The sequence below is a fragment of the Microchirus variegatus genome (genome assembly GCF_963457635.1).
Source record: "Microchirus variegatus genome assembly, chromosome: 7".
In the NCBI taxonomy this organism is placed as follows: Eukaryota; Metazoa; Chordata; class Actinopteri; order Pleuronectiformes; family Soleidae; genus Microchirus; species Microchirus variegatus.
Window position 1 is genome coordinate 27,146,904 of NC_139808.1, and position 20,290 is coordinate 27,167,193.

Genomic DNA, 20,290 nt, shown 5'->3' on the forward strand with positions numbered 1-20,290 from the left:
AAAAATGATAAGAGAAAATAAAGTATGTTGTAAACAGTCCATACATATATATATATAAATCTGTGCATACATGACGCCTGCGCCAAAACATAGGTATTGTTATTATTTGATGACGTCGAGACACTATTTCCCTCCAAAACTGCCCCCGTTTCAGTCAAAATTCACTAAATTAAACGCCATACAGTTCAGTGGCTACAAGCTAACAGCTATAAAACCTAAAAATAAAATGTAGCACTTAGGTTTCAGCTTTATATTATTATTATTATTATTATTATTGTTGTTATTATTGTAAGTAACTCAAATTATTAATGACTAAAACTACTGATTTAATATCACTGTGTGATTCAGTAGTGGGTTATTTGTTTTATTTCTATCGTTGGCTGATTCAAAACTATAAAAAAGTAAGGAAATGTGTTAAAAATATATATAAAAAGGTGTGAAATAATGTGTTTTTTTAACTTCACTGATCACCAAAATGACAGCTACAGGGGAAAGTACATAAGTTTTACCTGCTATAACAGAGGCCACTGGTGTGGCCGTTAATGTGCTTTAATGCTCTGCGTCTTCGGGGTTTTCACGTCCTCCTCCTCCGTCTCCGTCGTGGCCCCAAATCTAAGTGCCGTGTCCTCTCGACTGTCATTATTTCTTGATTTAAAGCGTGTCACTCTTGGGCGTCCAGCTGCTGCAGCAGCGGGTTGGCCTCGCTCTCCGGGGTTTTCACGCTGTCCGTCCTGACGATGCACGTTGGGCGGTGGCGGTTGAGCATGAGGATGAGCTGCTGCCTCTCCAGCTTCAGCTCCTCGATCTGGGCTTTGAGGTCAGAGTTCAGCATCTCTAATCGCTCTGACTCCTGTCACAGAGAGAGAGCAGTTACAATGTGATGGTGGGAAATAGTGATTCAGGGATTTGTTCCAGGTGAGGCTGTTGTCTCACCTTTTGAAGATAATCCGTCCTCTCTTTCTTTTTGTTTCGACATCGAGCCGCAGCCACTTTGTTTTTCTCTCGCCTTCGGCTCCTCCGCACAGCTTCTTCGTCTCTCTAGAATCCAGTGCAAGGAAGAAAAAAAGTTTAAAAATTGTAGTTAGCATGAACACACAACAACCATGAGACCAATGTGTAGGATTTAGTGGCATAAAGTTGGATTTTGATAAGAATAAAATAAATTGTGGCACACGCACGTGTATTACATTTGTTTTTACTTTGTAAAGAACACACAACTAATATTCAACAATTAAATTGTGAATTGTTGAGTAACAAACCCCTCTGTGGCCACTAGGTGGTCCAGTTGATTAAGCAAACATTACCGTTAATCCTTTAACACCCTTTTTTGCTTATCTTTAGCCACAAAAGAATGGAAAAATGGGCAAAAGCACTTAGTTACGGGACATTCCTAGAGAAAACTAAGTGTTTTTGCCTATTTTTCTGGATTAACTTCCAATATATGGCAGTCTTTTACAATTTGCTACATGTTAAAATAGGGTTTTTTAAACCATTGAAAATGAAGGAAAACACAACAGATGTACACAAACAACAGATTTTGCATGTTAAATTTGAAATTTGACCAAAATAAGAAAATGTTTTTCCAAAATTTGACAAAAATGTCATACTATAGCATGTTGTCCAACATTTGACCAACAAACAAAAAAATTTGGTTCAAAATTTGACCAAAAAGTCAGACAATAGCATGTCGTCCAAAATTTGACCAAAATAAGTTAAAAAAAAAAGTCAAAAAATCCTGAAAAATCTGGTCCAAAATTTGACCAAAAAGGCATAGCATGTCATCCAAAATTTGACCAAAAAATTTCAAATTTGACAAAAAAGTCATACTATAGCATGTCGTCCAAAATTTGACCAAAAAGTCCACAAAAATTCTGTCAAAATTTGTCAAAATAGTCCAAAAAAGTTGGTCCAAAATATGACCAAAAAGTCATAGCATGTCGTCCAAAATTTGACCAAAAAAAGTATCCAAATTTTGACCAAAACGTCATACTATAGAATGTTGAGTCTCTCAGTGTATCTTTGTCTCTCAATGTGCAAAATCAGGACACTTGTGTTGTGATTCTCTGGCTTCCATAAAAACCAGACCTCAGTAAACCCTAAAGCACATTGGTACACAGAATGAGGGGATGCATGTGTCCCACACCTCTGTTTTGATGGCTAGGGGCCGTTTCCCTAGACTGTCCAGGAAGTGCAGCGGCGAGAGCATGGTCCCAAACTCCTGCAGGTCGCCGAATTTCAGCTCGTCGGTGAGCGTGGTGGCCGAGATCCCGGCCAGTGGGCCCAGGCTGGGCAGCGAGCCTGCTGTCACAGAGGGATCTGGGATTTGTCCTGGCATCGCGTCAGACTCGGTCGTGACCGCAGCTATAGAGGGAGAAAATGGAGGACGGTTAGTTTGACATGGAAGAACTCTGTTCATAGAAAAATAGACATCCTTTATGTGAACTGCCATTTGTTTAAAGGCCTTGGGATGGCATTTTAGCTCAAGGTGCACTGCTCCGTGGTTCAGTGTGATGATGAATTACCGGTCTGTTACAGGAGCTGGATGCTGAGGCTGCTCTCACTGCACAGGCCATTTGTCAATGGTTATATTTGACTTATTTTTCCCCTGGATGAATGAATATCCTACCATTTACATTATTTAATCCCTCCCCAAAAAACAGCAATGTGTAAAGAATGCAGACAGACACATTCCACCGTATTCCAGGGGGAACTAAAGCCAACCATTGCCAAGAAATACCCATTAGAGGAGGTTTTTCCTGCTCATTACACCCAACGTCAGAGGGAAAAATGAACGATACGGCATTACATTAACACAAGAGCGCAAACCTTAGCAGTTTTCATTTAAGATTAGGGCTCGGACTAAAAATTATTTTCATAATCTATGCATAAACTTTGTTGTTTGGTCCAGGAAATGTTCAAATAAAAGCTCAAAATGATGATGTTTTCAAAGTATTCACAAAAACAGAGAGCCTTCATCTTCATTTAAAAAAATAAGAGACCGAAGGGAAACAAAGACACAGGAAATGACCGCGACAGCTCAGCAGATTTTCTAAAACCACGTGACGACGCCACACACACGACAATGAAAGGTCAATTACTCACCTTTGAGTCCCACACTGCAGGAATAAACACATCATTATTACGACTGCATGAGACTGCGTTATTGTTTCTCGTGGTCGTTTTTGTTTACGCAAGAATTTACCATGCATTTACTCTAAATCCCTTCCGCTCATAATCTCTCAGAGAAATAAGATAATTACTATTTGACATAAATGTTCCTGGTTTTAGAAAAGGTCCAGTGTGTAAGAATTAGTGACATCTAGTGGTGAGACTGCAGACTGTATGTATTGGTGCTTTTCCGCATATGCATAGTCCCGGCTCGCCTCGGCACTGTTTAATTCGTACCTCAAAAAGTCAGACGATGGCATGTCGTCCAAAATTTGACCAAAAAAATTCTGTCCAAAATTTGACCAATAAGTCCCCCAAAAAAGTCCAAAATGTTTCCCAAAAATGGTCCAAAATTTGACCAAAAAATTGGCCCAGCTCGCCTCAGCAGTTTAGTTTGTTTTCCATTACTATTATCGTACTTCAACGTGGGCGAAGTCATCGTTGCACCGCTGCATGAAACTGCCGTGACTACGTTAAACTAGTGACTTTTCGGTGTTTTCAGTGTAACTGAATCATTAGAATCAGTTCATTAAAAAGATTTGTTCAGTGCTTCCTCCATGACACAATCAGTCACTGAACTGAAATACGCCGGCACCAGGGTTTGTGATGCTAGCAGTGCTGTCGCTAAATACACCAGACACCAGATTTACAACATTTCTTTCGCTAATTGTTGGAGCTAAACTGACGTTTTTTAAGCGATGTGAAGTCTTTTTAACGGATCCACAGTTTCTGCACTGTTCGGTTCGATTCCTGTGACGACACTCTGACCAATCAGTGGACGGCGGTCTGATGATGTCACGCATCAGTTCGCTTGGAGCATTGCCACTAAACAAAGTAACGGGTACTATCACTAATGGAAAAGCCAAGTCGAGCCGTGGCGGGACCGCGTAGTGGAAAAGCGCCAAAACACTCCTATATGACCGTATCTATAGGGCTATATAGGAAGTCAACAAAGACACTTAAAATACCATCCGACACATAAACATGGGGAAATAATTAGAATTATGATGATTTTGTCGAGGTTTAAATTCCTTTAACGGTGTATTAACAGTAATAACAGGAGGATTAAACACTCGGACACTTAACTAATCTCTTCTTTTAGGAGTGAGAATAAACTCAAACATTGTCAGTTGCCAGTTGTGTTGTTTGAAATGACAGTTGAAGGAATAAACTGTGGAGTAAAAGCACAGTGTGTGTGTGTGTGTGTGTGTGTGTGTGTGTGTGTGTGTGTGTGTCATACAGGCGCAAGTCAACTTGAAAGCGGAAGTTTTTGCACCAGTGCGGCAACATTGTTTCTTACGTAACTTTTGTCTGTGTCCATGTGAGAGCCGCCGCCGCCGCTGCTTTAACGTGAATGTGCGCACTACTACCGCACACATTTGCGTCAATAAAAGCGCGATTTTCTGACGACTGTGTGCGCTGGACTACACCAAAAAAAAGGGGGGGAACATTTTGTTCTGAATTGTGCACAGCTTCCATGTGGGATTAACACACACACGCACACACACACACAGAGAGAGAGAAAGAGAGAGGGGATGTGGAAGACCGCAAAATGCGTAAAAGTCGCAGAAATGTGTAAGCGAGAAGGACACGCACAGCTTGTGTTTGTCCTGTGCGTGGCGCCAATAAACTATTGAGCATGTGAACAGAAGAAAAGAACAGAAGAGCCATCTTCTTCTTCTTCTACTTCTTCTTCTCGACTTTTTTTGGTTTCACTGACCTGACTTTGATCCCAGGTGCAACAGATGTCCTCTCTTCTGGTCAGCCGAGGGTCGAGAGTAGATTTTAAAAAGTGGGAACCGTTGCATCAGCCCGATTTTTGTTTCAACGTGATCCCAATCTGGGAGGATTCGGGAATGCGGAAATTATGGCTATGCCAGCCAAACGTAAGCAGCAGCAGCAGCAGCAGCAGCAGGGATGTAAAAGTACATAGTGGGAGCAGAAGTGGGGAAGTCGCACCGCTCCTCCCATCAAGAAACACTGAGGCAGCAAACTGCTGCACAGTGGGACTCCAGATGGAAGAGGAGGAGGAGGAGGAAGAGGGGGAGGAGGAGGAGGCCTGCACTGCTAATAATGCACCACTGCCTCTGTCACAACTAAACAGCAAATAAACACACAAACAAAACACTATAATCGCCTTAAACTCTGCAAACCTCAGTGTATTTTGCCACATTTCTGTGATAAATGTTATATATGATCTTTTTCTTATCAATGCGATGCTGTGTCTGAGTATGAAACATTCAATAAATATAAATAAACAAAAACATTCCACCTTAAATGGGCTAACATTCCACCTTAAATGTGCTTCCTTGTTCGCTACTACAAAATAAAAGGCCGCAAACATGATTATATTATGCACATTTCTGTGTTAAATGTTGTGAAATACTGTATTTCATCTTAAAATATTAAATAAATAAACAACAAAAACCTTAAATGTGCTTCCTTGTTCGCTACTACAAAATAAAAGGCCGCAAACATGATTATATTATGCACATTTCTGTGTTAAATGTTGTGAAATACTGTATTTCATCTTAGTATATTAAATAAATAAACAACAAAAACCTTAAATGTGCTTCCTTGTTGACTGCTACAAAATAAAAGCATATTGTGACAATTAAGTCATTGTAATTGTGGGTTATAAAAACACTATACTCATGATAAATATTGTATTTTATCTTTTTTCTCTGTTATATTGTGTCTGAGTATGAAACATTCAATAAATAAATAAACAAAAACATTCCACCTTAAATGTGCTTCCTTGTTTGCTACTACAAAATAAAACGCTGCAAACATCATTGTATTTTGCACAGTTCTGTGATAAATGTTGTGTATTACTGTATTTTATCTTGCTGTGTCTGTGAAACATTCAATAAATAAACAAAAAAACACATTAAATGTGCTTCCTTGTTGACTGCTACAAAATAAAAGCTAAGTCATTGTAATTGTGGGCTATAAAAAACACTATAATGACATTAAACACTGCAAACATCATTGTATTTTGCACATTTTCTGCAATAAATGTTATGTATTACTGTGTTTTATCTTGCTGTGTCTGTGAAACATTCAATAAATAAACAACAAAACGCATTAAATGTGCTTCCTTGTTGACTACTACAAAATAAAAGCGAACTGTATTATAATCAAATGCAAATATCATGATCAGCTTGCATTTGAATGAGTGATCCAAAATAAACAAGCAAACAAAACAGTTTCAGCTGAACTGTGCTTCATTATTTTGATTATTATTATTATTACAAAATAAAAGTTCACTCATGTCAACCACAGGCTATAAAACAAACCACTATACTCATGTGAAACACTGCAAATAACATTGTATTTTGCATATATTTACTCAAATCAATGTTGTGTTATACTTATACTATACAAAAACAAACAAAACACTGAAACATAACTCTTTAAAAAGCTATAATCGTTGAATTTTGCATATTTCTAAAGTGAACTTTGTGCCATATTTTACTTACTCTGATCATTTGTGGTTAAAAAATTAAATAAATGACGTAAACAATGCAACAAAACACACTTATATCTATTAAATAACAATATAATCATGTTGAACATTGTATTTTTGCATATTGCAGGTGATTTTTGAGTAATATTCTACCTGTATAAGAATAAATAAAGTTCATTTCTTGGAATTTTGTTGAACGTCCAATTTGCCAATTTTAATATTTGACCTTTTTAAGAACCAGAACCAGAACCAGAACCAGGACCAGCAGCAGCAAACAAACACTCTGACTGTAGATTTATTGTTCAGTATTCAGCAGCATAGAGAAGCAATCAAATGCTCATTTTTAGGTCGTTTTTTTCTTCTGAAATAAGTCAAAATCTGAAAGGTAAAAAAATAAACCATAAGTTACATCTTGATAAGATACACATTATGTATATTTATATATATGTATATATATATTTGTGTATATATATATAGCACTAGATGTTTTCATGGAAAACTTTCAAACATTGCAACAATGAGGTCAAACCACAGCTGATGACATTGAGGTAATGAACATGGACGAACGATGATGTAAAACACGACATCTATATACGCAACCACTGACACCGGAAAAACACACGAAACCATAACCATAACATTTAAAGTTCCACGTTACGCCGTTAGATCTACGAGCAGATCGGATAAATATGAGCTCTGAGTGTTCATTTTGGAATTCCTCAGCATGCTTTTTTGTTTTTGTTCCAGTTCCCTGTGGTTTGGAATAAAAAGCCATGCTTTCAGCTACATCACTGTGTGTTTGGTTATCTGTGGTCCTTTCTGCAGTGTTGATCAGGGAGCTCATTATAAGGCGAGGAGAGTCGGAGAGTTGAGGAGGTCGACCGACTCGGCTTTGGCTCCTCCACCTTTGTGGCTGTCCAGTCCCTCGGGGACAGAGTCCAGCTCGGGACACGCGAACGTGAACATGGACATGTAGCTGCTGCACGTGGGCGTGGAGGTCACCACGGGAGTGCTCAGAGGCTCCAGGTCGCCGGACACCGACTTGTACAGGGTCTCCCAGTCGGAGAGGCCCAGAGAGCTGCTCAGGTCTATGTCTGGCACGGAGCGAGCCGTCTCCAGGGGCGTCTTTTCTTCCAAAGTGGGCAGCATGCTGTCCAGCAGGCCCTCCTTCATGTCCAGGGAGGGCTCCAGGTCGCAGATGTTGATTTCGGCGCTGGCGCAGAGCAGGATGTTGGAGTTGCCGGAGATGGCCGTGGACGGGTCGCTGGAGACGTCCATGTCCTGGAGTGAAGGGGCTTCCTGGGCGCCGTCCTCTGGGGGTAGGTCCACGTCTGGGCAGGACGGCGGCTCGTGGAAAATCGCCTCCAGCTCCTCTGACATTTGGCACAGCGGCTTGTGAGTGGCCAGGATGAACTCCAGGCGCTCCTTCTCCTTCAGGAGGTTGGCGATCTCCGTCTCCAGGGCTGACTTCTCCTCCTCCAGGGTGTCCGTCTCCTGCAGACACATCCAAACATCACACACACACACACACACAGCTGTGGCTGCACACACACAGAGAATGAATCAAACCTGTTTACTCACAGTTTGCAGTGTGTCGGTGAGTTCCCTCCGTCTGTTGCGACACTTTGCTGCAGCCATCTTATTCCTCTCCCTCCTGACCCTCTTCTTCTCCTCCTCCTCTGGAGAGAGCTGGGACACAAAATTAATAATTGAGTGAAGGATCCGGCCATTTTTACCTGCCGGCAGCCGTGCACCGCGTCTGTCGCCGGCTCTGCCTTCTGAGAAATGGCAAAAAGCATGTGTTTTTTTTTCCTCGCTGCAATGCGTCTAAAAATAGACGATTGTTGCAGACTTGCTGTGTGACCTGAATATAAATGGACTGGGAGAGGAAGGCAACACAAGCAAAGCATGAGGCGAGAGAGGAGGGGAGCGTGCACAGCAGCAGCAGCAGCAGCACTGGTGCACGATGGGAATTCATGGCACTAATATGTGAATGTACACGGTTGTTTTTCTGGACGTCATCAGAGGGAAAGCTTACCTGCTCGGGTTTCCCCTTCCTGGCAGCATTTTTGCCCTTTGCTTTGGGTGTTGTTATCGCCGTCGTCGTCTGATGGGGTTCAGCGGCCTGGTTGCTGCTAAGAGACGGGGAGATGGATGTGATAATCGTAGGCTGGACCATCCACTGGAAATCCGGGGTGGAGGATATGGCAGTGACCGTCGGCACAAATGGAGCGTCTTGACAGACGTCCTGGAAAAAAATGGAAATGAGAACTAATTAATTTGCTGTGAATGCATGATGAGTTGTTGTGTTTTATTTTGTAGAGATACACCTGTAACCAGAAATAGCTTCACCCCCCAAACATCCACCCCCCTCCTTGCACATCGATAGGCTATTTGACTTTCTCATTGTGTCTGACGTCAGCACTGACGCAGGGCTGCTGTGGAGTCTCCTGAATGGATTTATTTTTCTCAATGAACCGCTGCATCGACACGCTCTCCTCCTCATCCTCCCTCATCCTCCCTCCTCCTCCTCATCCTCCCTCCTCCTCCCTCACATTTTGGTCCCAGGATGTCGGGAATCATAAGAAGACGAACCCACTGAGCAAAACACCCACACATCTCGCTCTCATCACAGATCATGCGTGGGTCATTGAAAAAAAAAAAAAAAAAATGTTATTTTTTAAAATTAATTAATTAATTAATTAATTAATTGCATCCGGCAAATTTAAACACTGTCAATCATCTCCAGCCCCTCCCCCTTCCACCACATCACCACAAAATAAGGATTACATAAAAGATACATCTGGGTTGCAGGTTAATATGTATTATATATATATATTTCTCTTTTTTTACATTATAATATGAATTTAAAAAATGCTGATCCTACCTTTGCGTTGCTCTCTGAGGAGGAGGAGGAGGAGGAGGATGGAGAGCTCGCCTCATCCTCTGGCGTCTTCAGTGTCCCGACAACAGGAGCAGGAGAGCGGCTTGTGCCACAGACTGAATCCATAATCCCGGGCGTCAGGTTGATGTGAAACATCACCACCAGGTGGAGGAGGGAGAAAAGGGGGGATGGATGAGAATGAATGAATGAATGTAGACACAAATAAACAACAACAATGAATGAATGATAAATAAATAAATAAATCCCCAATCAATGACAATGAACGCCGGCCTTCCGCGGGGCTCTCTCCTCCAGGTATATACCTGGCAACTGGACCGACGAGAATGCAAAGCCCCTCCTTTTGTGCTCTGCGAGAATTTTATGAATGAACAAAGACTGTACCATTCACAGGCGGAGGAGGGGGGGGGCGGAGGAGGGAGGGAGGGAGGGAGGAGGAGGAGGAGGGAGGAGGCACTGACAGCCACGCAGCTCTATATACATGTCAGTGTCAAATATATATATAAATATATATATATATGTGCGTTATACTCGTGTTTTTATTGTCACTCACAGTCATTTTGTCACATTCCATAAAACATCCTCGGCGTCTATCATCTTGATATGAATGAATGCAGCTGCGCTCGTTCGGCGCGTGCGCCGCGTGCGCCTATTTATAAAAAAAAAACATGAATGAAACCATTCCATCCTCTGGTGCATTCATACATATTCATTCATTCATTCATGGATGTATTTATTCTGGTTTTGGGGGTCAACAATTGAGCATAAATGTTAATTAAATACAATAAAATAAAAGGCTTTGTTTATAAAAAACCTTTACTAATTCCGCCCCCCCCCCCCCCCCAAGATAAAGATAGGAATCTGCTGCTGAATTTTGTTTACTCTGGAGGAGGTGGAAGAGGAGGGGGAAGAGGGGGAGGAGGGGGAGAAGTCATGTGACGTGACCCGGAAGTGGGGGGAAGAGGGGGGTTCGATATTTGACAACAACAGCAGCAGCAGCAGGATCATCCTGAAGGAGGCAAGTGAACGCACCACAGCTGCTCTAACAGCTTTGTCAGTGTGTTTTCATGTTTGTGGACACGTTGTTCAATGAAACCACGTGTTTCCTGTCGTGTAAATATGGAAAATAAGACAATAAAAAGCTATTATACTGATATTACACTACAGGTGTTACTGAGAACACTTTTCCCAGAGTGATGCTAAAATGGCAGCCATGAAATAAACTGAATTTTGTCACATTTTCCATTGTGTTTCAAGGATTTTAAGTCTAAAATACAGTAATAATAATAATCCAGCTGTTTATACTCTTATATCATGAATCCACCATATTAGTCAGATAAAAGAAAGGGACAGAGATAAACGGCACACAATAAAAGAGATCCACTCCTAAATAACCTCAGGTCGACTGTGCCATTCAGGATTTTTTTTAAGATTATTTAAACTCGACTATAATAATAAGAACTCAAACCTTTTGTGATGACGATGACAAGTTGAGACGAAGCTCGAGGTTTCTACTCCTTGATCTGAGACTGTTCCTGTCGTAAATTCAGTTAACGAGAATGTAATCGGGAAAATAAACAGACATTGGCATGAAAAGAGAACAAGCTTGAGGGGTTTTTAACTCTCCTCTGATCCACCGACACTAATCCACTGCTGTTTCCTGTCTTATAAAGTGTCCGCTATACAAAACTGTTGCTCTACGGCGTCAATGAACAGATTATTTTTTATTTGAGGTGATTTTTTTTCAAGGTCAAGACGCAGGTATGATCATCCAGTTTTGGGAATGTATGAATAGTGTATCTATAACATCAATTTATGACAATATATTATTTATTCATCAATATTAAACTCTCAGTTACAATTCATGTTGCTGATAAGGAAACACACATTCACAATAAAACACACACACACACACACACACACACACACACACACACACACACTCATCTATTTCCATAGAGTTCCCACGCTTTATGCATTCTTCTCAGTTTTTGGAGATTCGGTTTCTGTGTTTCCTGCAGAGAGACAAATGAGCAAATAGTCACCATTGAATGCCTAATTTTTGCCAAAGTACATGATGCGTTGTACCTTGTACTGCTGCTCTTTGTCCAAATGGAGAACGTCTACCAGAGGAATAATGGAAGGACGGCCGTGAGCGCACTGGAAGGGCAGCTGGCACGACGACAAGGACGCCACCAAACTGTGGCATTCGTCTCTGCTCAGGCTGTGGTTGAATTTGATGGCGCCTGTTTAAACACAAACGTGTACGCATAAAGTTTTGAAGCTCACCGTTGCAAAAAAAAAATAAAGAATAAATACTGACTTTACCATGACAAGCTAAGGAGGCAAGAACTTTGAGCACAGTGAGCGGCAACGTTGGTCTCACTCTACCAGCTGAGCGGAGGAACTGGAAATATACAAGAAAACAGTTTAGACTCTTTGAACCAGGACAGTTAAGGAGGTAGAGACTGAGACACTGTCTTACCTCCGTCTGCTCTCTGAGATACTCCTGTAAAAAACAATCAAAGGTCATTTTGAGTATTAAACTAATCGAGGATTAATCCACACAGAGGTGTCACTCGTCTCACCTCGACGATGCACTTGATAACAGACGGTCGCCCGCGCTTCAGCTCGTTGTTCTCTCTTTCCACGAAGCACAGCGGCACCTTCCCCACGAACACTCGCGGCTCGGCGGCCTGCGAGAACTCCAACTCCAGCCCCAAATCCTGCAAACGTGGCTGACAAGACCTGTGAGGGGGAGGATTGTTCAAACCATCGCGCTATTATAATAATAATAATTATCAGGGTGGTTGTAAAACCCTCGACTGCAGAGCGAGTAAATCAATCAAAAGGAAGGAGCTGTGGCAACAGCAAAATTAATAAAGACAAAGAGCAAAACAAAACAAGAAACGAGTGGCTCCTGTATAGGGAACACAGAGGTCATAGTTTCCATATACTAGTGCAGTGCCCATAGGAAGTATGTATTCCTATAGTGGGAGCTGAAGAAGATTTTTCAGTTATGGTAATGCATGATAAGGAACGTAGAGGCTAACATAATACACAACATCTAGCTACGCTAATGCTAATCAAAAATTAAAACATTTGTGTTGTGCCCAATGAGGTTGCACAGTGCTTGTATAATCTTAGCCCTACGCCAATGCCAATCGTAGCCTTTAGCTAGCTCACCTTTGGAAACAGGTTCGCCAAGTAAGCCGCAAAGTAGTAGCATACTAATGCAAAGTAAATATGTTCTCGCATATTGGTGAACCTCATCGTTTCAGTATAACACCATGTTCTATGTGGCTCATGAACCGTGTGAAAATGTCTCACCCACAGTGAGGACAGCCTCTTCACTCCCACCTCCCCGCTCCAGACAGCGCAGCTGCTGCTGATGAGCCGCTGCCTGTCGAGTGTAGCGTGATAAATCAGCGAACGTGCATCGTGATAAATCAGTGAAATTTAAAATTCCTCCAAAAGATTTGAAAATCAAGGATGCACACCATTGGGTCATGCTCAACACTTATCCAAAGTCTTAGGGTAATAGGTCAGCGAGATATGCCCGTCACAGAGCAACTTGCTTTATTGATAGATAAAGATGTTTTTGTATTTTCTACAGTATTTTTATGGTTTTATTGTTTGTTCTGAGGTCTATTAGGTCACATGTTTGTATGTTTTATTTATTTGTCTCTGATGTACAGCACTTTGTTTCAGCTGTTGTTGCTGTTTTTAAAGTGCTTTATAAATAAAGTTGGATTGGACTGGTGTTGTTGGTGTGGGCGTGTACATGCAGCGCAGATAAACAAACCTCAGCAGCCTCAGCTCCTCCTCCGTTACACTTATCTCGAGAGGTGGCAAAATATTTGACGAACGCAAACGTCTCTCCACTGATGTGTTCGGAGCCTCTTCGTAGGAATCTGGAACAGTTCAGACATTCAGTCGTGGCTGCAGCAGCACACCAACATTATCGTCAATCGAATCTGCTGTTTCCTTTACCTGCAACTAAACTTTCAAGCCGAACTCTCTCGTGCGCAGCATGCTGATCCACCAGCACCAGGAGATTTCCTGCAGTTTCAGATAATTAGATACACACAAATCAATAAAAAGAGAATGAGATGTTGGGGAAACAAGATATACGCTCCCCCGTCCATACCGTCAGATTCATCGTGCGTTTCAGGATCCTCATCTCTCGTGTTGATCAGACACGCAAGAAACTTCTTATCCACTTGGCAAATAACCTGCGAGGTAAATAAAAAGTGGTTATTTTGACGCGTCAATGAAAAACCACCAGTTTGAGAGGAGAAACGTGCCTTCATCGACTTGATCATGGCTTTAGAAAAGCGGTACGGAAACAGGATATTGTGGATTTTTACAGCCAGTCCGTCAGCTTGCCCACTTGAGATGTCCACACCAACCTGGAGGCACAGTTCAGTTCGTTATGAATTCAGCGAAACGAGCCAAAAAATAAGCGATAAAAATCAAACACGGCATAAACTATAGGTTTACCATAGGAGGTCGGACAAACACGGGGTTATTCCACTTTGAGTACAATGTGGAAAGTGAATTGGAGCTCTCCTCGTTGTCATAACCTGTGAGAACAGAAGAGCGAACATGTAAAACACACACACAAAAAGAAGCTAGTATTCTGCATGTTTGGCCCTGACAGTCTCCAGTCTGGTCTGTGGGTGGAGGTACCTTTGCCATCGAGCCCTGAACTAATCACTCGCTCTGTCCTGGATTTAGGCAGGAAGGGCAAAACTACATCCACGTGGAATGGGTAACATCTGTACTCCATCCCTACGTGAAGACGAGCACTGTAATCAACACTTACGATAGACGTCTGATATTACTGATAACTACCAGCTCCTGTTATTATTATTATTACATCTCTAATAACTAACTCACCAGTTTCAGACACGACGCTGACTGCCATGTTGGTGACGTCAGACGTACAGCACGCCTGTGTTTCTTCAGCACACGGCTCTTTGTATTTGCTCAGGCCGGTTACTCTGTTCACGTACACCGTCTTCCCCACAGATGAGTCAAAGTGATGCAGCCAGTCATCTGATGATGTTTCCTCCTCCTCCTCCTCTACCTCTTCACACATTTCAAGGCTTTTCTCATTGTTGTTACCGTCTTGGACACTGCTCTCGGGACAGGCGTCGTCTTGTGAGGTAGTTTCATTAAAGTCTGGCAAGGAGGACTGCACTGGCCTGTGTCGTTTCAAATGGCCGATTTTAGCAGCCAAAGATTTTCTGCCTTTACTCTGAGCGGAGGAAACTGGGATTTGGAGACCGCTTAGTAACTGTGTCTGTGTAGCATCGCCGTCGTGTTGATCTTTCTGGCAAACCGATGAATTCCTGGGATGAAAAATGAGACTGTTGGTCTGAGGAAGTACTCGAGCGCTGTTCTTCTGCAAACAGGTCCCCAGAGAGGGCAGTTTCTTCTCGTTTGATTCGCCAAATATTCTTCTGAATTTGTCGAGCGATCCAGACTCCTTCCATAACGACAACCTTCGGCACGGCTCGATTCTGGGAATCTTTGGGGGAACGACAGGCACAAAGTCGACGCATCTGTCTTGGTCTAAATCCAGGGAAATTTGGCTCTTTGAAGGAGAAGAAGATCTAGCCAGTGCTTTCTGTGCCAGATTTTGCTGCAGAAATACTGGTTTGTTAATATGGGACAGACTCGGAGTGAGACTTTCACACAGTCTTTCGTGTATGAATGGGTCAGAAAGACTGATCTTTTTGTAAGTTAACACTGGCTTATTACTGTATACATGAGGCTGATTTTCTCCATCGCTGGTTGAGGTAGTATTGTCCGATCTTATCTGAGTTTCTTTTAATTCGCTCTCTTGTGGTCTGACTGAACTTGACATACATCCAATTTCTTCCTCAGACTCAGGTTCCAGCTGAACCAGATCACACCGTGGCTCATCGATGCAGTCTTTGCGTACACATCCTTCATTTTCTATTATTTCAGCCTCGTTTTCTTGGCAAACACTGTCCTCTGAAACACTTTGAACATCTTTGAGCACGCGATGAACAGATTCAGACGCCAGTGTTACGCCGGCGCCGCAGTCCAGCGTGGAACCTCTTGGTGGTTCACCATTGCCACTTTTGTCCTCCTCTTGGGACGAAGAGTCCAAATCGTCTAACAAATTCTCCCTGCGGAGGAAGTCTTTCACTGCCCCTTCTATGCAGAACAAAACACCATCCCAGTCTTTAAACTCTATTAGCGTTTTAGCAGGATCAAGACAGATGTCATACTCAGAGTAAGGGCATTTGATATCGATGATGTATACGCCATGATGCAGCTCTTGGCTCCGTTTGTGCTTTGGACTCCTGAGTCCAGACGGCCCATCTGGACTGTCACTTTTCTGACTTGAAGTGCTCAGTCTGCGCAGGAGAGAGTTCAACAACTTGTGTACGCGAGTCTTCAGCAGCAGTCGACTGTTCACATACAGGAACTGTAAGCTGCTGTTGTAGTGGCCCTCTCTGCAGATGTGACCAGTCACTTCAAAAGGCCCATGTGCAAAGGCAATCTCTGAAAGCTTCTTTGCTCGCTCGCTGCTGTGTATTTGGACAAACCGGTGGTATGTGCTGTTGGCTTTACTAAGCTGCACCATCATGGCTCCTGTGCAGTCATTCCTCAGGGTGAAGGACACAGAGGGATGCATGAGAGAAATCGCCTCCACCCTGTGTCGGATCCTCTCTCCCTCCAGGACAGCATCCAGCCTCCCTCTCCTCACTGGCATGTTATGGAAGAAACTACAAACGACAACCGTTGTCCCTGCAGAGGGTCGAGCAGCCTCGGCCTCGAACACAGCCATGCCTATGCCGTTCTTAAACATCTTCACGTGTGTTTTCACCGATGACCTGGTGCGGGATGAGATTTCAACAAGTGATGCTACAGATAATATACTGGCCAGGGCTTCTCCTCTGTAGCCGTACCACCTCAGGTTGTCCAGGTCTTCGAGAGAGCCGCACTTGCTCGTGTAGTACCGTTTCCCCACACGCTCCATGTCCTCGTCGCTCATTCCAGCGCCGTTGTCGACGACCTGGACTTTGAGTGAGTCCATGTCCACCCTGACCCCCACACAGGTCGCGCCGGCATCGATGCTGTTGAGGACGAGCTCCTCCACACACTGTTGCAGGGAGGGGACGGCGACACCGGTGCGAAGTTTCCCCTGAACTTCTTTAGGCAAACACTTAATCATGGTGTTCTTTACGTGCAGCACTCCCGGTTATCTTTAGCCTCATAACTTATCTGTTGCTACTTAACGTTTACTAACGTTAGCCTAACACGTAATAACGTAAGCTTGGTACGTTGTTCCCAACGACGACGTTTAGACCGCGGCATGTTGAGAAAAACACGTTATTATATTAAAAAAAATGTAAGTTAAAATACAAAAAAACTCAACAGAATACATTAAAAATAATGGCTAACCCCAAATCATAGCTACTGTTTACAGTCAACGTGAAGCAACAACAAGACATACGCCTCATAGCTGTTATTGGAAGCTCACAGTGCCACCTAGTGGTTGTGGAGGACCGACAGCGTCTACACATAATAGGAAAAACACATGCCTTTTAATTTATATGACTCTATTTTATGTATAATATATATACAAATTAAAAGTTAGTGTAACATTATACAGCACATTTTTTTTGAATGTCATTGAATGTGAATGGTTTTACACAGCAGGTGGTAATAATCATTAATAATGGCTCTGTTGGGTTGATAGTGAGTCAGCATATTCAGTGTAACAGGCACATAAAAATATCTTGTGGGGGGAAATAACCCACTCTTCCTCCCACTACAACTACAAATTAAAAATAAAGCTTATATTTTATGTTCACACATTTTACACGGCTTCGAAAAAAACCCACATCTTAACCCATGCACATGGTATTTATTAACTGTTCCCGAACAACGCTGTGCTGTTATTTTTCCAAAACAGCGTATAAATCTCATCACCTAACAAAACTGTTGCCTGCACTGTCACAAATCTCATTTGTCTTCTGATCCTTTGTCAATATTTCTCTGCAGAATCATTTGCAGAGCTCCGTCTTTGCCAAAGGAGGGCGACAGCGTCATTCACGCCTGCTCAATAAATCAGGCTGAACTCAGAACGGCTCCAGTTTCTACAAAGGCTGATAAGAGTTTGCTGCTGTGTTATCCCCACATTTATAATGACTATAGTAAACAGTCAAACAATGTAATTTTTTTTGTAATTTTACATTTATTCCACGATTGAGGGTTAAGGAGATTTAGCACGCATGTTTAACTCATTCTAAACCAACTAATAAGTTGCATTCCAGCCAATAAATAAACTAAATAAATAACACATTTGCTTTAACGTTAATACTATATATATCATCTATTTCACCACACTAAAAGAGGAGTGTTCCAGGCTGTCGACAGTCTTTTCATTCTTGAACTCCGCCTTGGTTATGTGTGACTTGGGGCTCCCAGTGGATTTCAACCATTCCTGCATTTCTTTCACTTTGCCGTGCGGCCCCTGCAGCTGACCCTGAACACTTCCTGCGCGCGTGTTCTGGACCCATCCGACCAGGCCGAGCTTCCTGCCCTCTGCCTAAGTAAAAAGAAAAGTGTTAACTGTTAAATATTAGAAAGAATAGAGTGTCTTTATTTACATTGAGACCCATTTTAGACAATATAATTAGGTCAATACAGTATTATCGACACGATACTGGAATCATATTAGCTAATATTATTGGATATCGGCAAACACACCTACTAAATAGGCTGCTACCTCTTTAACTTCAATGCTGGTACCTTCTACAACTATTATTCGATACCACTTTTTGTGTCCGATACTGTTATCAAAAAACTGTCTATAATACCGATATTATTACGATACAGTCATTTATGAACGTATGAAGCTGCTAACGACACATTTGTGCAGAGTCCTTTCAAAGACATAATTCTCTCAATCAGTGTAACAAATATTATTGTCCCCCCAAAAGAAGAAATAAACAGCCCAAACATGACTTAGCTAAAATGCTTTGCTGATTTGTTATACAAATCTTATATATGTATACATATATAAGATTTTTGGATTGTATCGGATTTTACATTCTTATCTGTTATGTTTATCAAACGTCTATCTGCTGCAACACGAGTAAGCAAAATATTATGCTAATTTCATCAATATCGTGTATCATGGAAAGTTAGCTTAAACTTACTTGAGTGTATTTGCGGAAAAACACACCCTGAACCCGGCCAAAGATTTCATAGTCCACTGAAACCAGATCTTCCTCACACATAATGGACCTAAAGAAAAAAGGGGATAATAAACAAGACCGTAGTAGCTGTGTGAGGAACATCATAGCAGGTGCTTATTTACAGCTACAACTTAGTTAGCTAACACTAATCATTCGTATTCACGCGATTCACAACCGCCCAAAAGTAGCAGTTTAGCTTCATATCTGGACTGTTCAAAATTAAAAGTGTTTGTCATATAACCACCTGAATGAAACTGTGAGAAGACATAACGCAAGTGCCAACTTTAACATACCTCCGCTTGTAAACACAGACAGGGACGCTGACTCCGGAAGTGAATCGTTGTAACGGACCAATGAGAGGACACCGGAGAACTATGGTTCCTAGGCAACGAGTGTAAACGTTAAAAAACGATTAACGAGTTTAGAGCTTAGAAGCAGCTTTTATCAGACGACGGTTAAAAGGTCGGTAAGTGGGGATTTTTTTCTTACGGAAAAAGTTTTCTTAATTACGGACTTACTGTATTTTATGTTATCTGCTATGGTTTTGTGTGTTGTGGCTTGCTTCTGCCTTTTTTAAATCCTGCTGATATGTTTGATAGAAATAAATCTAACCACTATCCAATGATTGATTTTCATATATATTTACTATACAAACAATAACAGAATGAAAACAAATGGCAATATGCAGTATATTGCACCTGCCATAAACACATTAAAACCAACCTGTTTCCTTGTTGAGTAGATTGATAGAAGTTGGAATTGATAACTTCAGGTTTTGCTCTTTGCTCGCTCTGTAACGTCTTATTACCTGAAGGCTAACAGCTCATATTCGTTGTGCAGAATATGTGATGTGTCATTTAAGATGCTATGAGCTCGTCTGATTACAGAGTCTTCATAGATAGATGGGATCATCTTTCTTGTCTTGCCCATCACTTTTATTGCTATCTTTTCCATGATCCCCAGTGGTCCACGCTTTGACCTCTACACATTTTAACCTTACTCTCTTTGTTCCTATGGTAGTTATACAGGAAACCCTGCAACAAGTGAAGCCATGAGTACAAAGACAAGGAGAGGAAGCAGTCCTCATAGGGAGAGAGACACTGGAGGACAAAGACAAGACAAACGTGGTGCTGTACTCGGAAGGAAAGCAGATCGAGACGACTGTCCCTTTCCAAATAAGCCCGTTAGCCACAGAAGATCCTTCAGCTCCAGGACACAAAACACACTCGGTCTGTTTGATTTTGAAAACGACTCTCACCCAAGACGACCCCTCGTGTCCCAGGGACATCGGGGGAAAGAAGACTCGCCCAGTGAAGAAGTGCAGATGGCCAAGGCGATTCATGAAAAGCAGCTGAAGCTACAAGAGAAGCTGTGGAGGGTGGAGGAGAAAATAAAACACAAGATCCAGAGCGGCCGCAACGCTGAAGCTGCTGCTGCTGCAGGCAATGATGAGATGAAGAGGAGAGGCAGGGGACAACCAGATCAGCTGGATGTGGATGTTAA

General features: G+C 42.2%; 4 protein-coding genes across 5 annotated transcripts; all 4 read right to left on the minus strand.

Annotated features, from left to right (window-relative positions):
- Positions 1 to 149: 149 nt before the first annotated feature.
- LOC310929183 (jun dimerization protein 2-like) lies at positions 150 to 5,004 on the minus strand. Its single transcript, XM_083891904.1, has 4 exons — positions 4,889 to 5,004; positions 2,144 to 2,361; positions 934 to 1,038; positions 150 to 850 (listed from the first exon to the last, which is right to left on the minus strand). Exons 1-4 carry the CDS (start codon positions 4,974 to 4,976, stop codon positions 662 to 664), a joined length of 600 nt encoding a protein of 199 aa, XP_083748030.1. The 5' UTR covers positions 4,977 to 5,004; the 3' UTR covers positions 150 to 661.
- Positions 5,005 to 7,480: 2,476 nt separating this feature from the next.
- LOC310929297 (protein c-Fos-like) lies at positions 7,481 to 9,677 on the minus strand (the record flags this gene model as incomplete). Its single annotated transcript, XM_083892019.1, has 4 exons — positions 7,481 to 8,131; positions 8,219 to 8,326; positions 8,676 to 8,885; positions 9,525 to 9,677. The coding sequence occupies 4 exons, from the start codon at positions 9,675 to 9,677 to the stop codon at positions 7,481 to 7,483; spliced, it is 1,122 nt and encodes a 373-aa protein (XP_083748145.1).
- A 1,798-nt stretch (positions 9,678 to 11,475) lies between these two features.
- Positions 11,476 to 16,852, minus strand: mlh3 (mutL homolog 3 (E. coli)). The gene is made up of 12 exons (XM_083892020.1): positions 14,442 to 16,852; positions 14,232 to 14,333; positions 14,043 to 14,125; positions 13,847 to 13,951; positions 13,690 to 13,774; positions 13,533 to 13,601; positions 13,345 to 13,453; positions 12,128 to 12,287; positions 12,025 to 12,048; positions 11,868 to 11,946; positions 11,628 to 11,785; positions 11,476 to 11,554 (listed from the first exon to the last, which is right to left on the minus strand). The coding sequence occupies exons 1-12, from the start codon at positions 16,753 to 16,755 to the stop codon at positions 11,483 to 11,485; spliced, it is 3,360 nt and encodes a 1,119-aa protein (XP_083748146.1). The 5' UTR covers positions 16,756 to 16,852; the 3' UTR covers positions 11,476 to 11,482.
- Positions 16,853 to 17,771: 919 nt separating this feature from the next.
- acyp1 (acylphosphatase 1, erythrocyte (common) type) lies at positions 17,772 to 19,095 on the minus strand. Of its 2 annotated transcripts, none has more exons than XM_083892066.1 (3): positions 19,081 to 19,095; positions 18,749 to 18,836; positions 17,772 to 18,135 (listed from the first exon to the last, which is right to left on the minus strand). In XM_083892066.1, the coding sequence occupies exons 2-3, from the start codon at positions 18,827 to 18,829 to the stop codon at positions 17,920 to 17,922; spliced, it is 297 nt and encodes a 98-aa protein (XP_083748192.1). In that variant the 5' UTR covers positions 18,830 to 18,836; positions 19,081 to 19,095; the 3' UTR covers positions 17,772 to 17,919. The 2 variants fall into 2 exon arrangements, with proteins under 2 accessions (XP_083748192.1, XP_083748191.1); XM_083892065.1 differs by having other exon boundaries at positions 19,032 to 19,081.
- Positions 19,096 to 20,290: the final 1,195 nt, after the last annotated feature.

Bases quoted from the DNA above. Each gene is read 5' to 3' on its own strand.
- mlh3 (XM_083892020.1), bottom strand. From the start codon at position 16,755: ATGATTAAGTGTTTGCCTAAAGAAGTTCAGGGGAAACTTCGCACCGGT. The intron at 14,126-14,231 runs GTACCTCCACCC...CTGTTCTCACAG, and splicing joins TTCAGGGCTCGATGGCAAAG to GTTATGACAACGAGGAGAGC. The intron at 13,454-13,532 runs GTAAAGGAAACA...GAACTGTTCCAG, and splicing joins GCTTGAAAGTTTAGTTGCAG to ATTCCTACGAAGAGGCTCCG.
- LOC310929183 (XM_083891904.1), bottom strand. From the start codon at position 4,976: ATGCAACGGTTCCCACTTTTTAAAATCTACTCTCGACCCTCGGCTGAC. The intron at 2,362-4,888 runs GTCAGTGAAACC...CTCCCTCTATAG, and splicing joins GCACCTGGGATCAAAGTCAG to CTGCGGTCACGACCGAGTCT. The intron at 1,039-2,143 runs GTGTGGGACACA...ACTGGATTCTAG, and splicing joins CCCTAGCCATCAAAACAGAG to AGAGACGAAGAAGCTGTGCG.
- acyp1 (XM_083892065.1), bottom strand. From the start codon at position 19,078: ATGTTAAAGTTGGCACTTGCGTTATGTCTTCTCACAGTTTCATTCAG. The intron at 18,837-19,031 runs GTGGTTATATGA...TTTTTTCTTTAG, and splicing joins CTTCTCACAGTTTCATTCAG to GTCCATTATGTGTGAGGAAG. The intron at 18,136-18,748 runs GTAAGTTTAAGC...CTTTTTACTTAG, and splicing joins TTTTCCGCAAATACACTCAA to GCAGAGGGCAGGAAGCTCGG.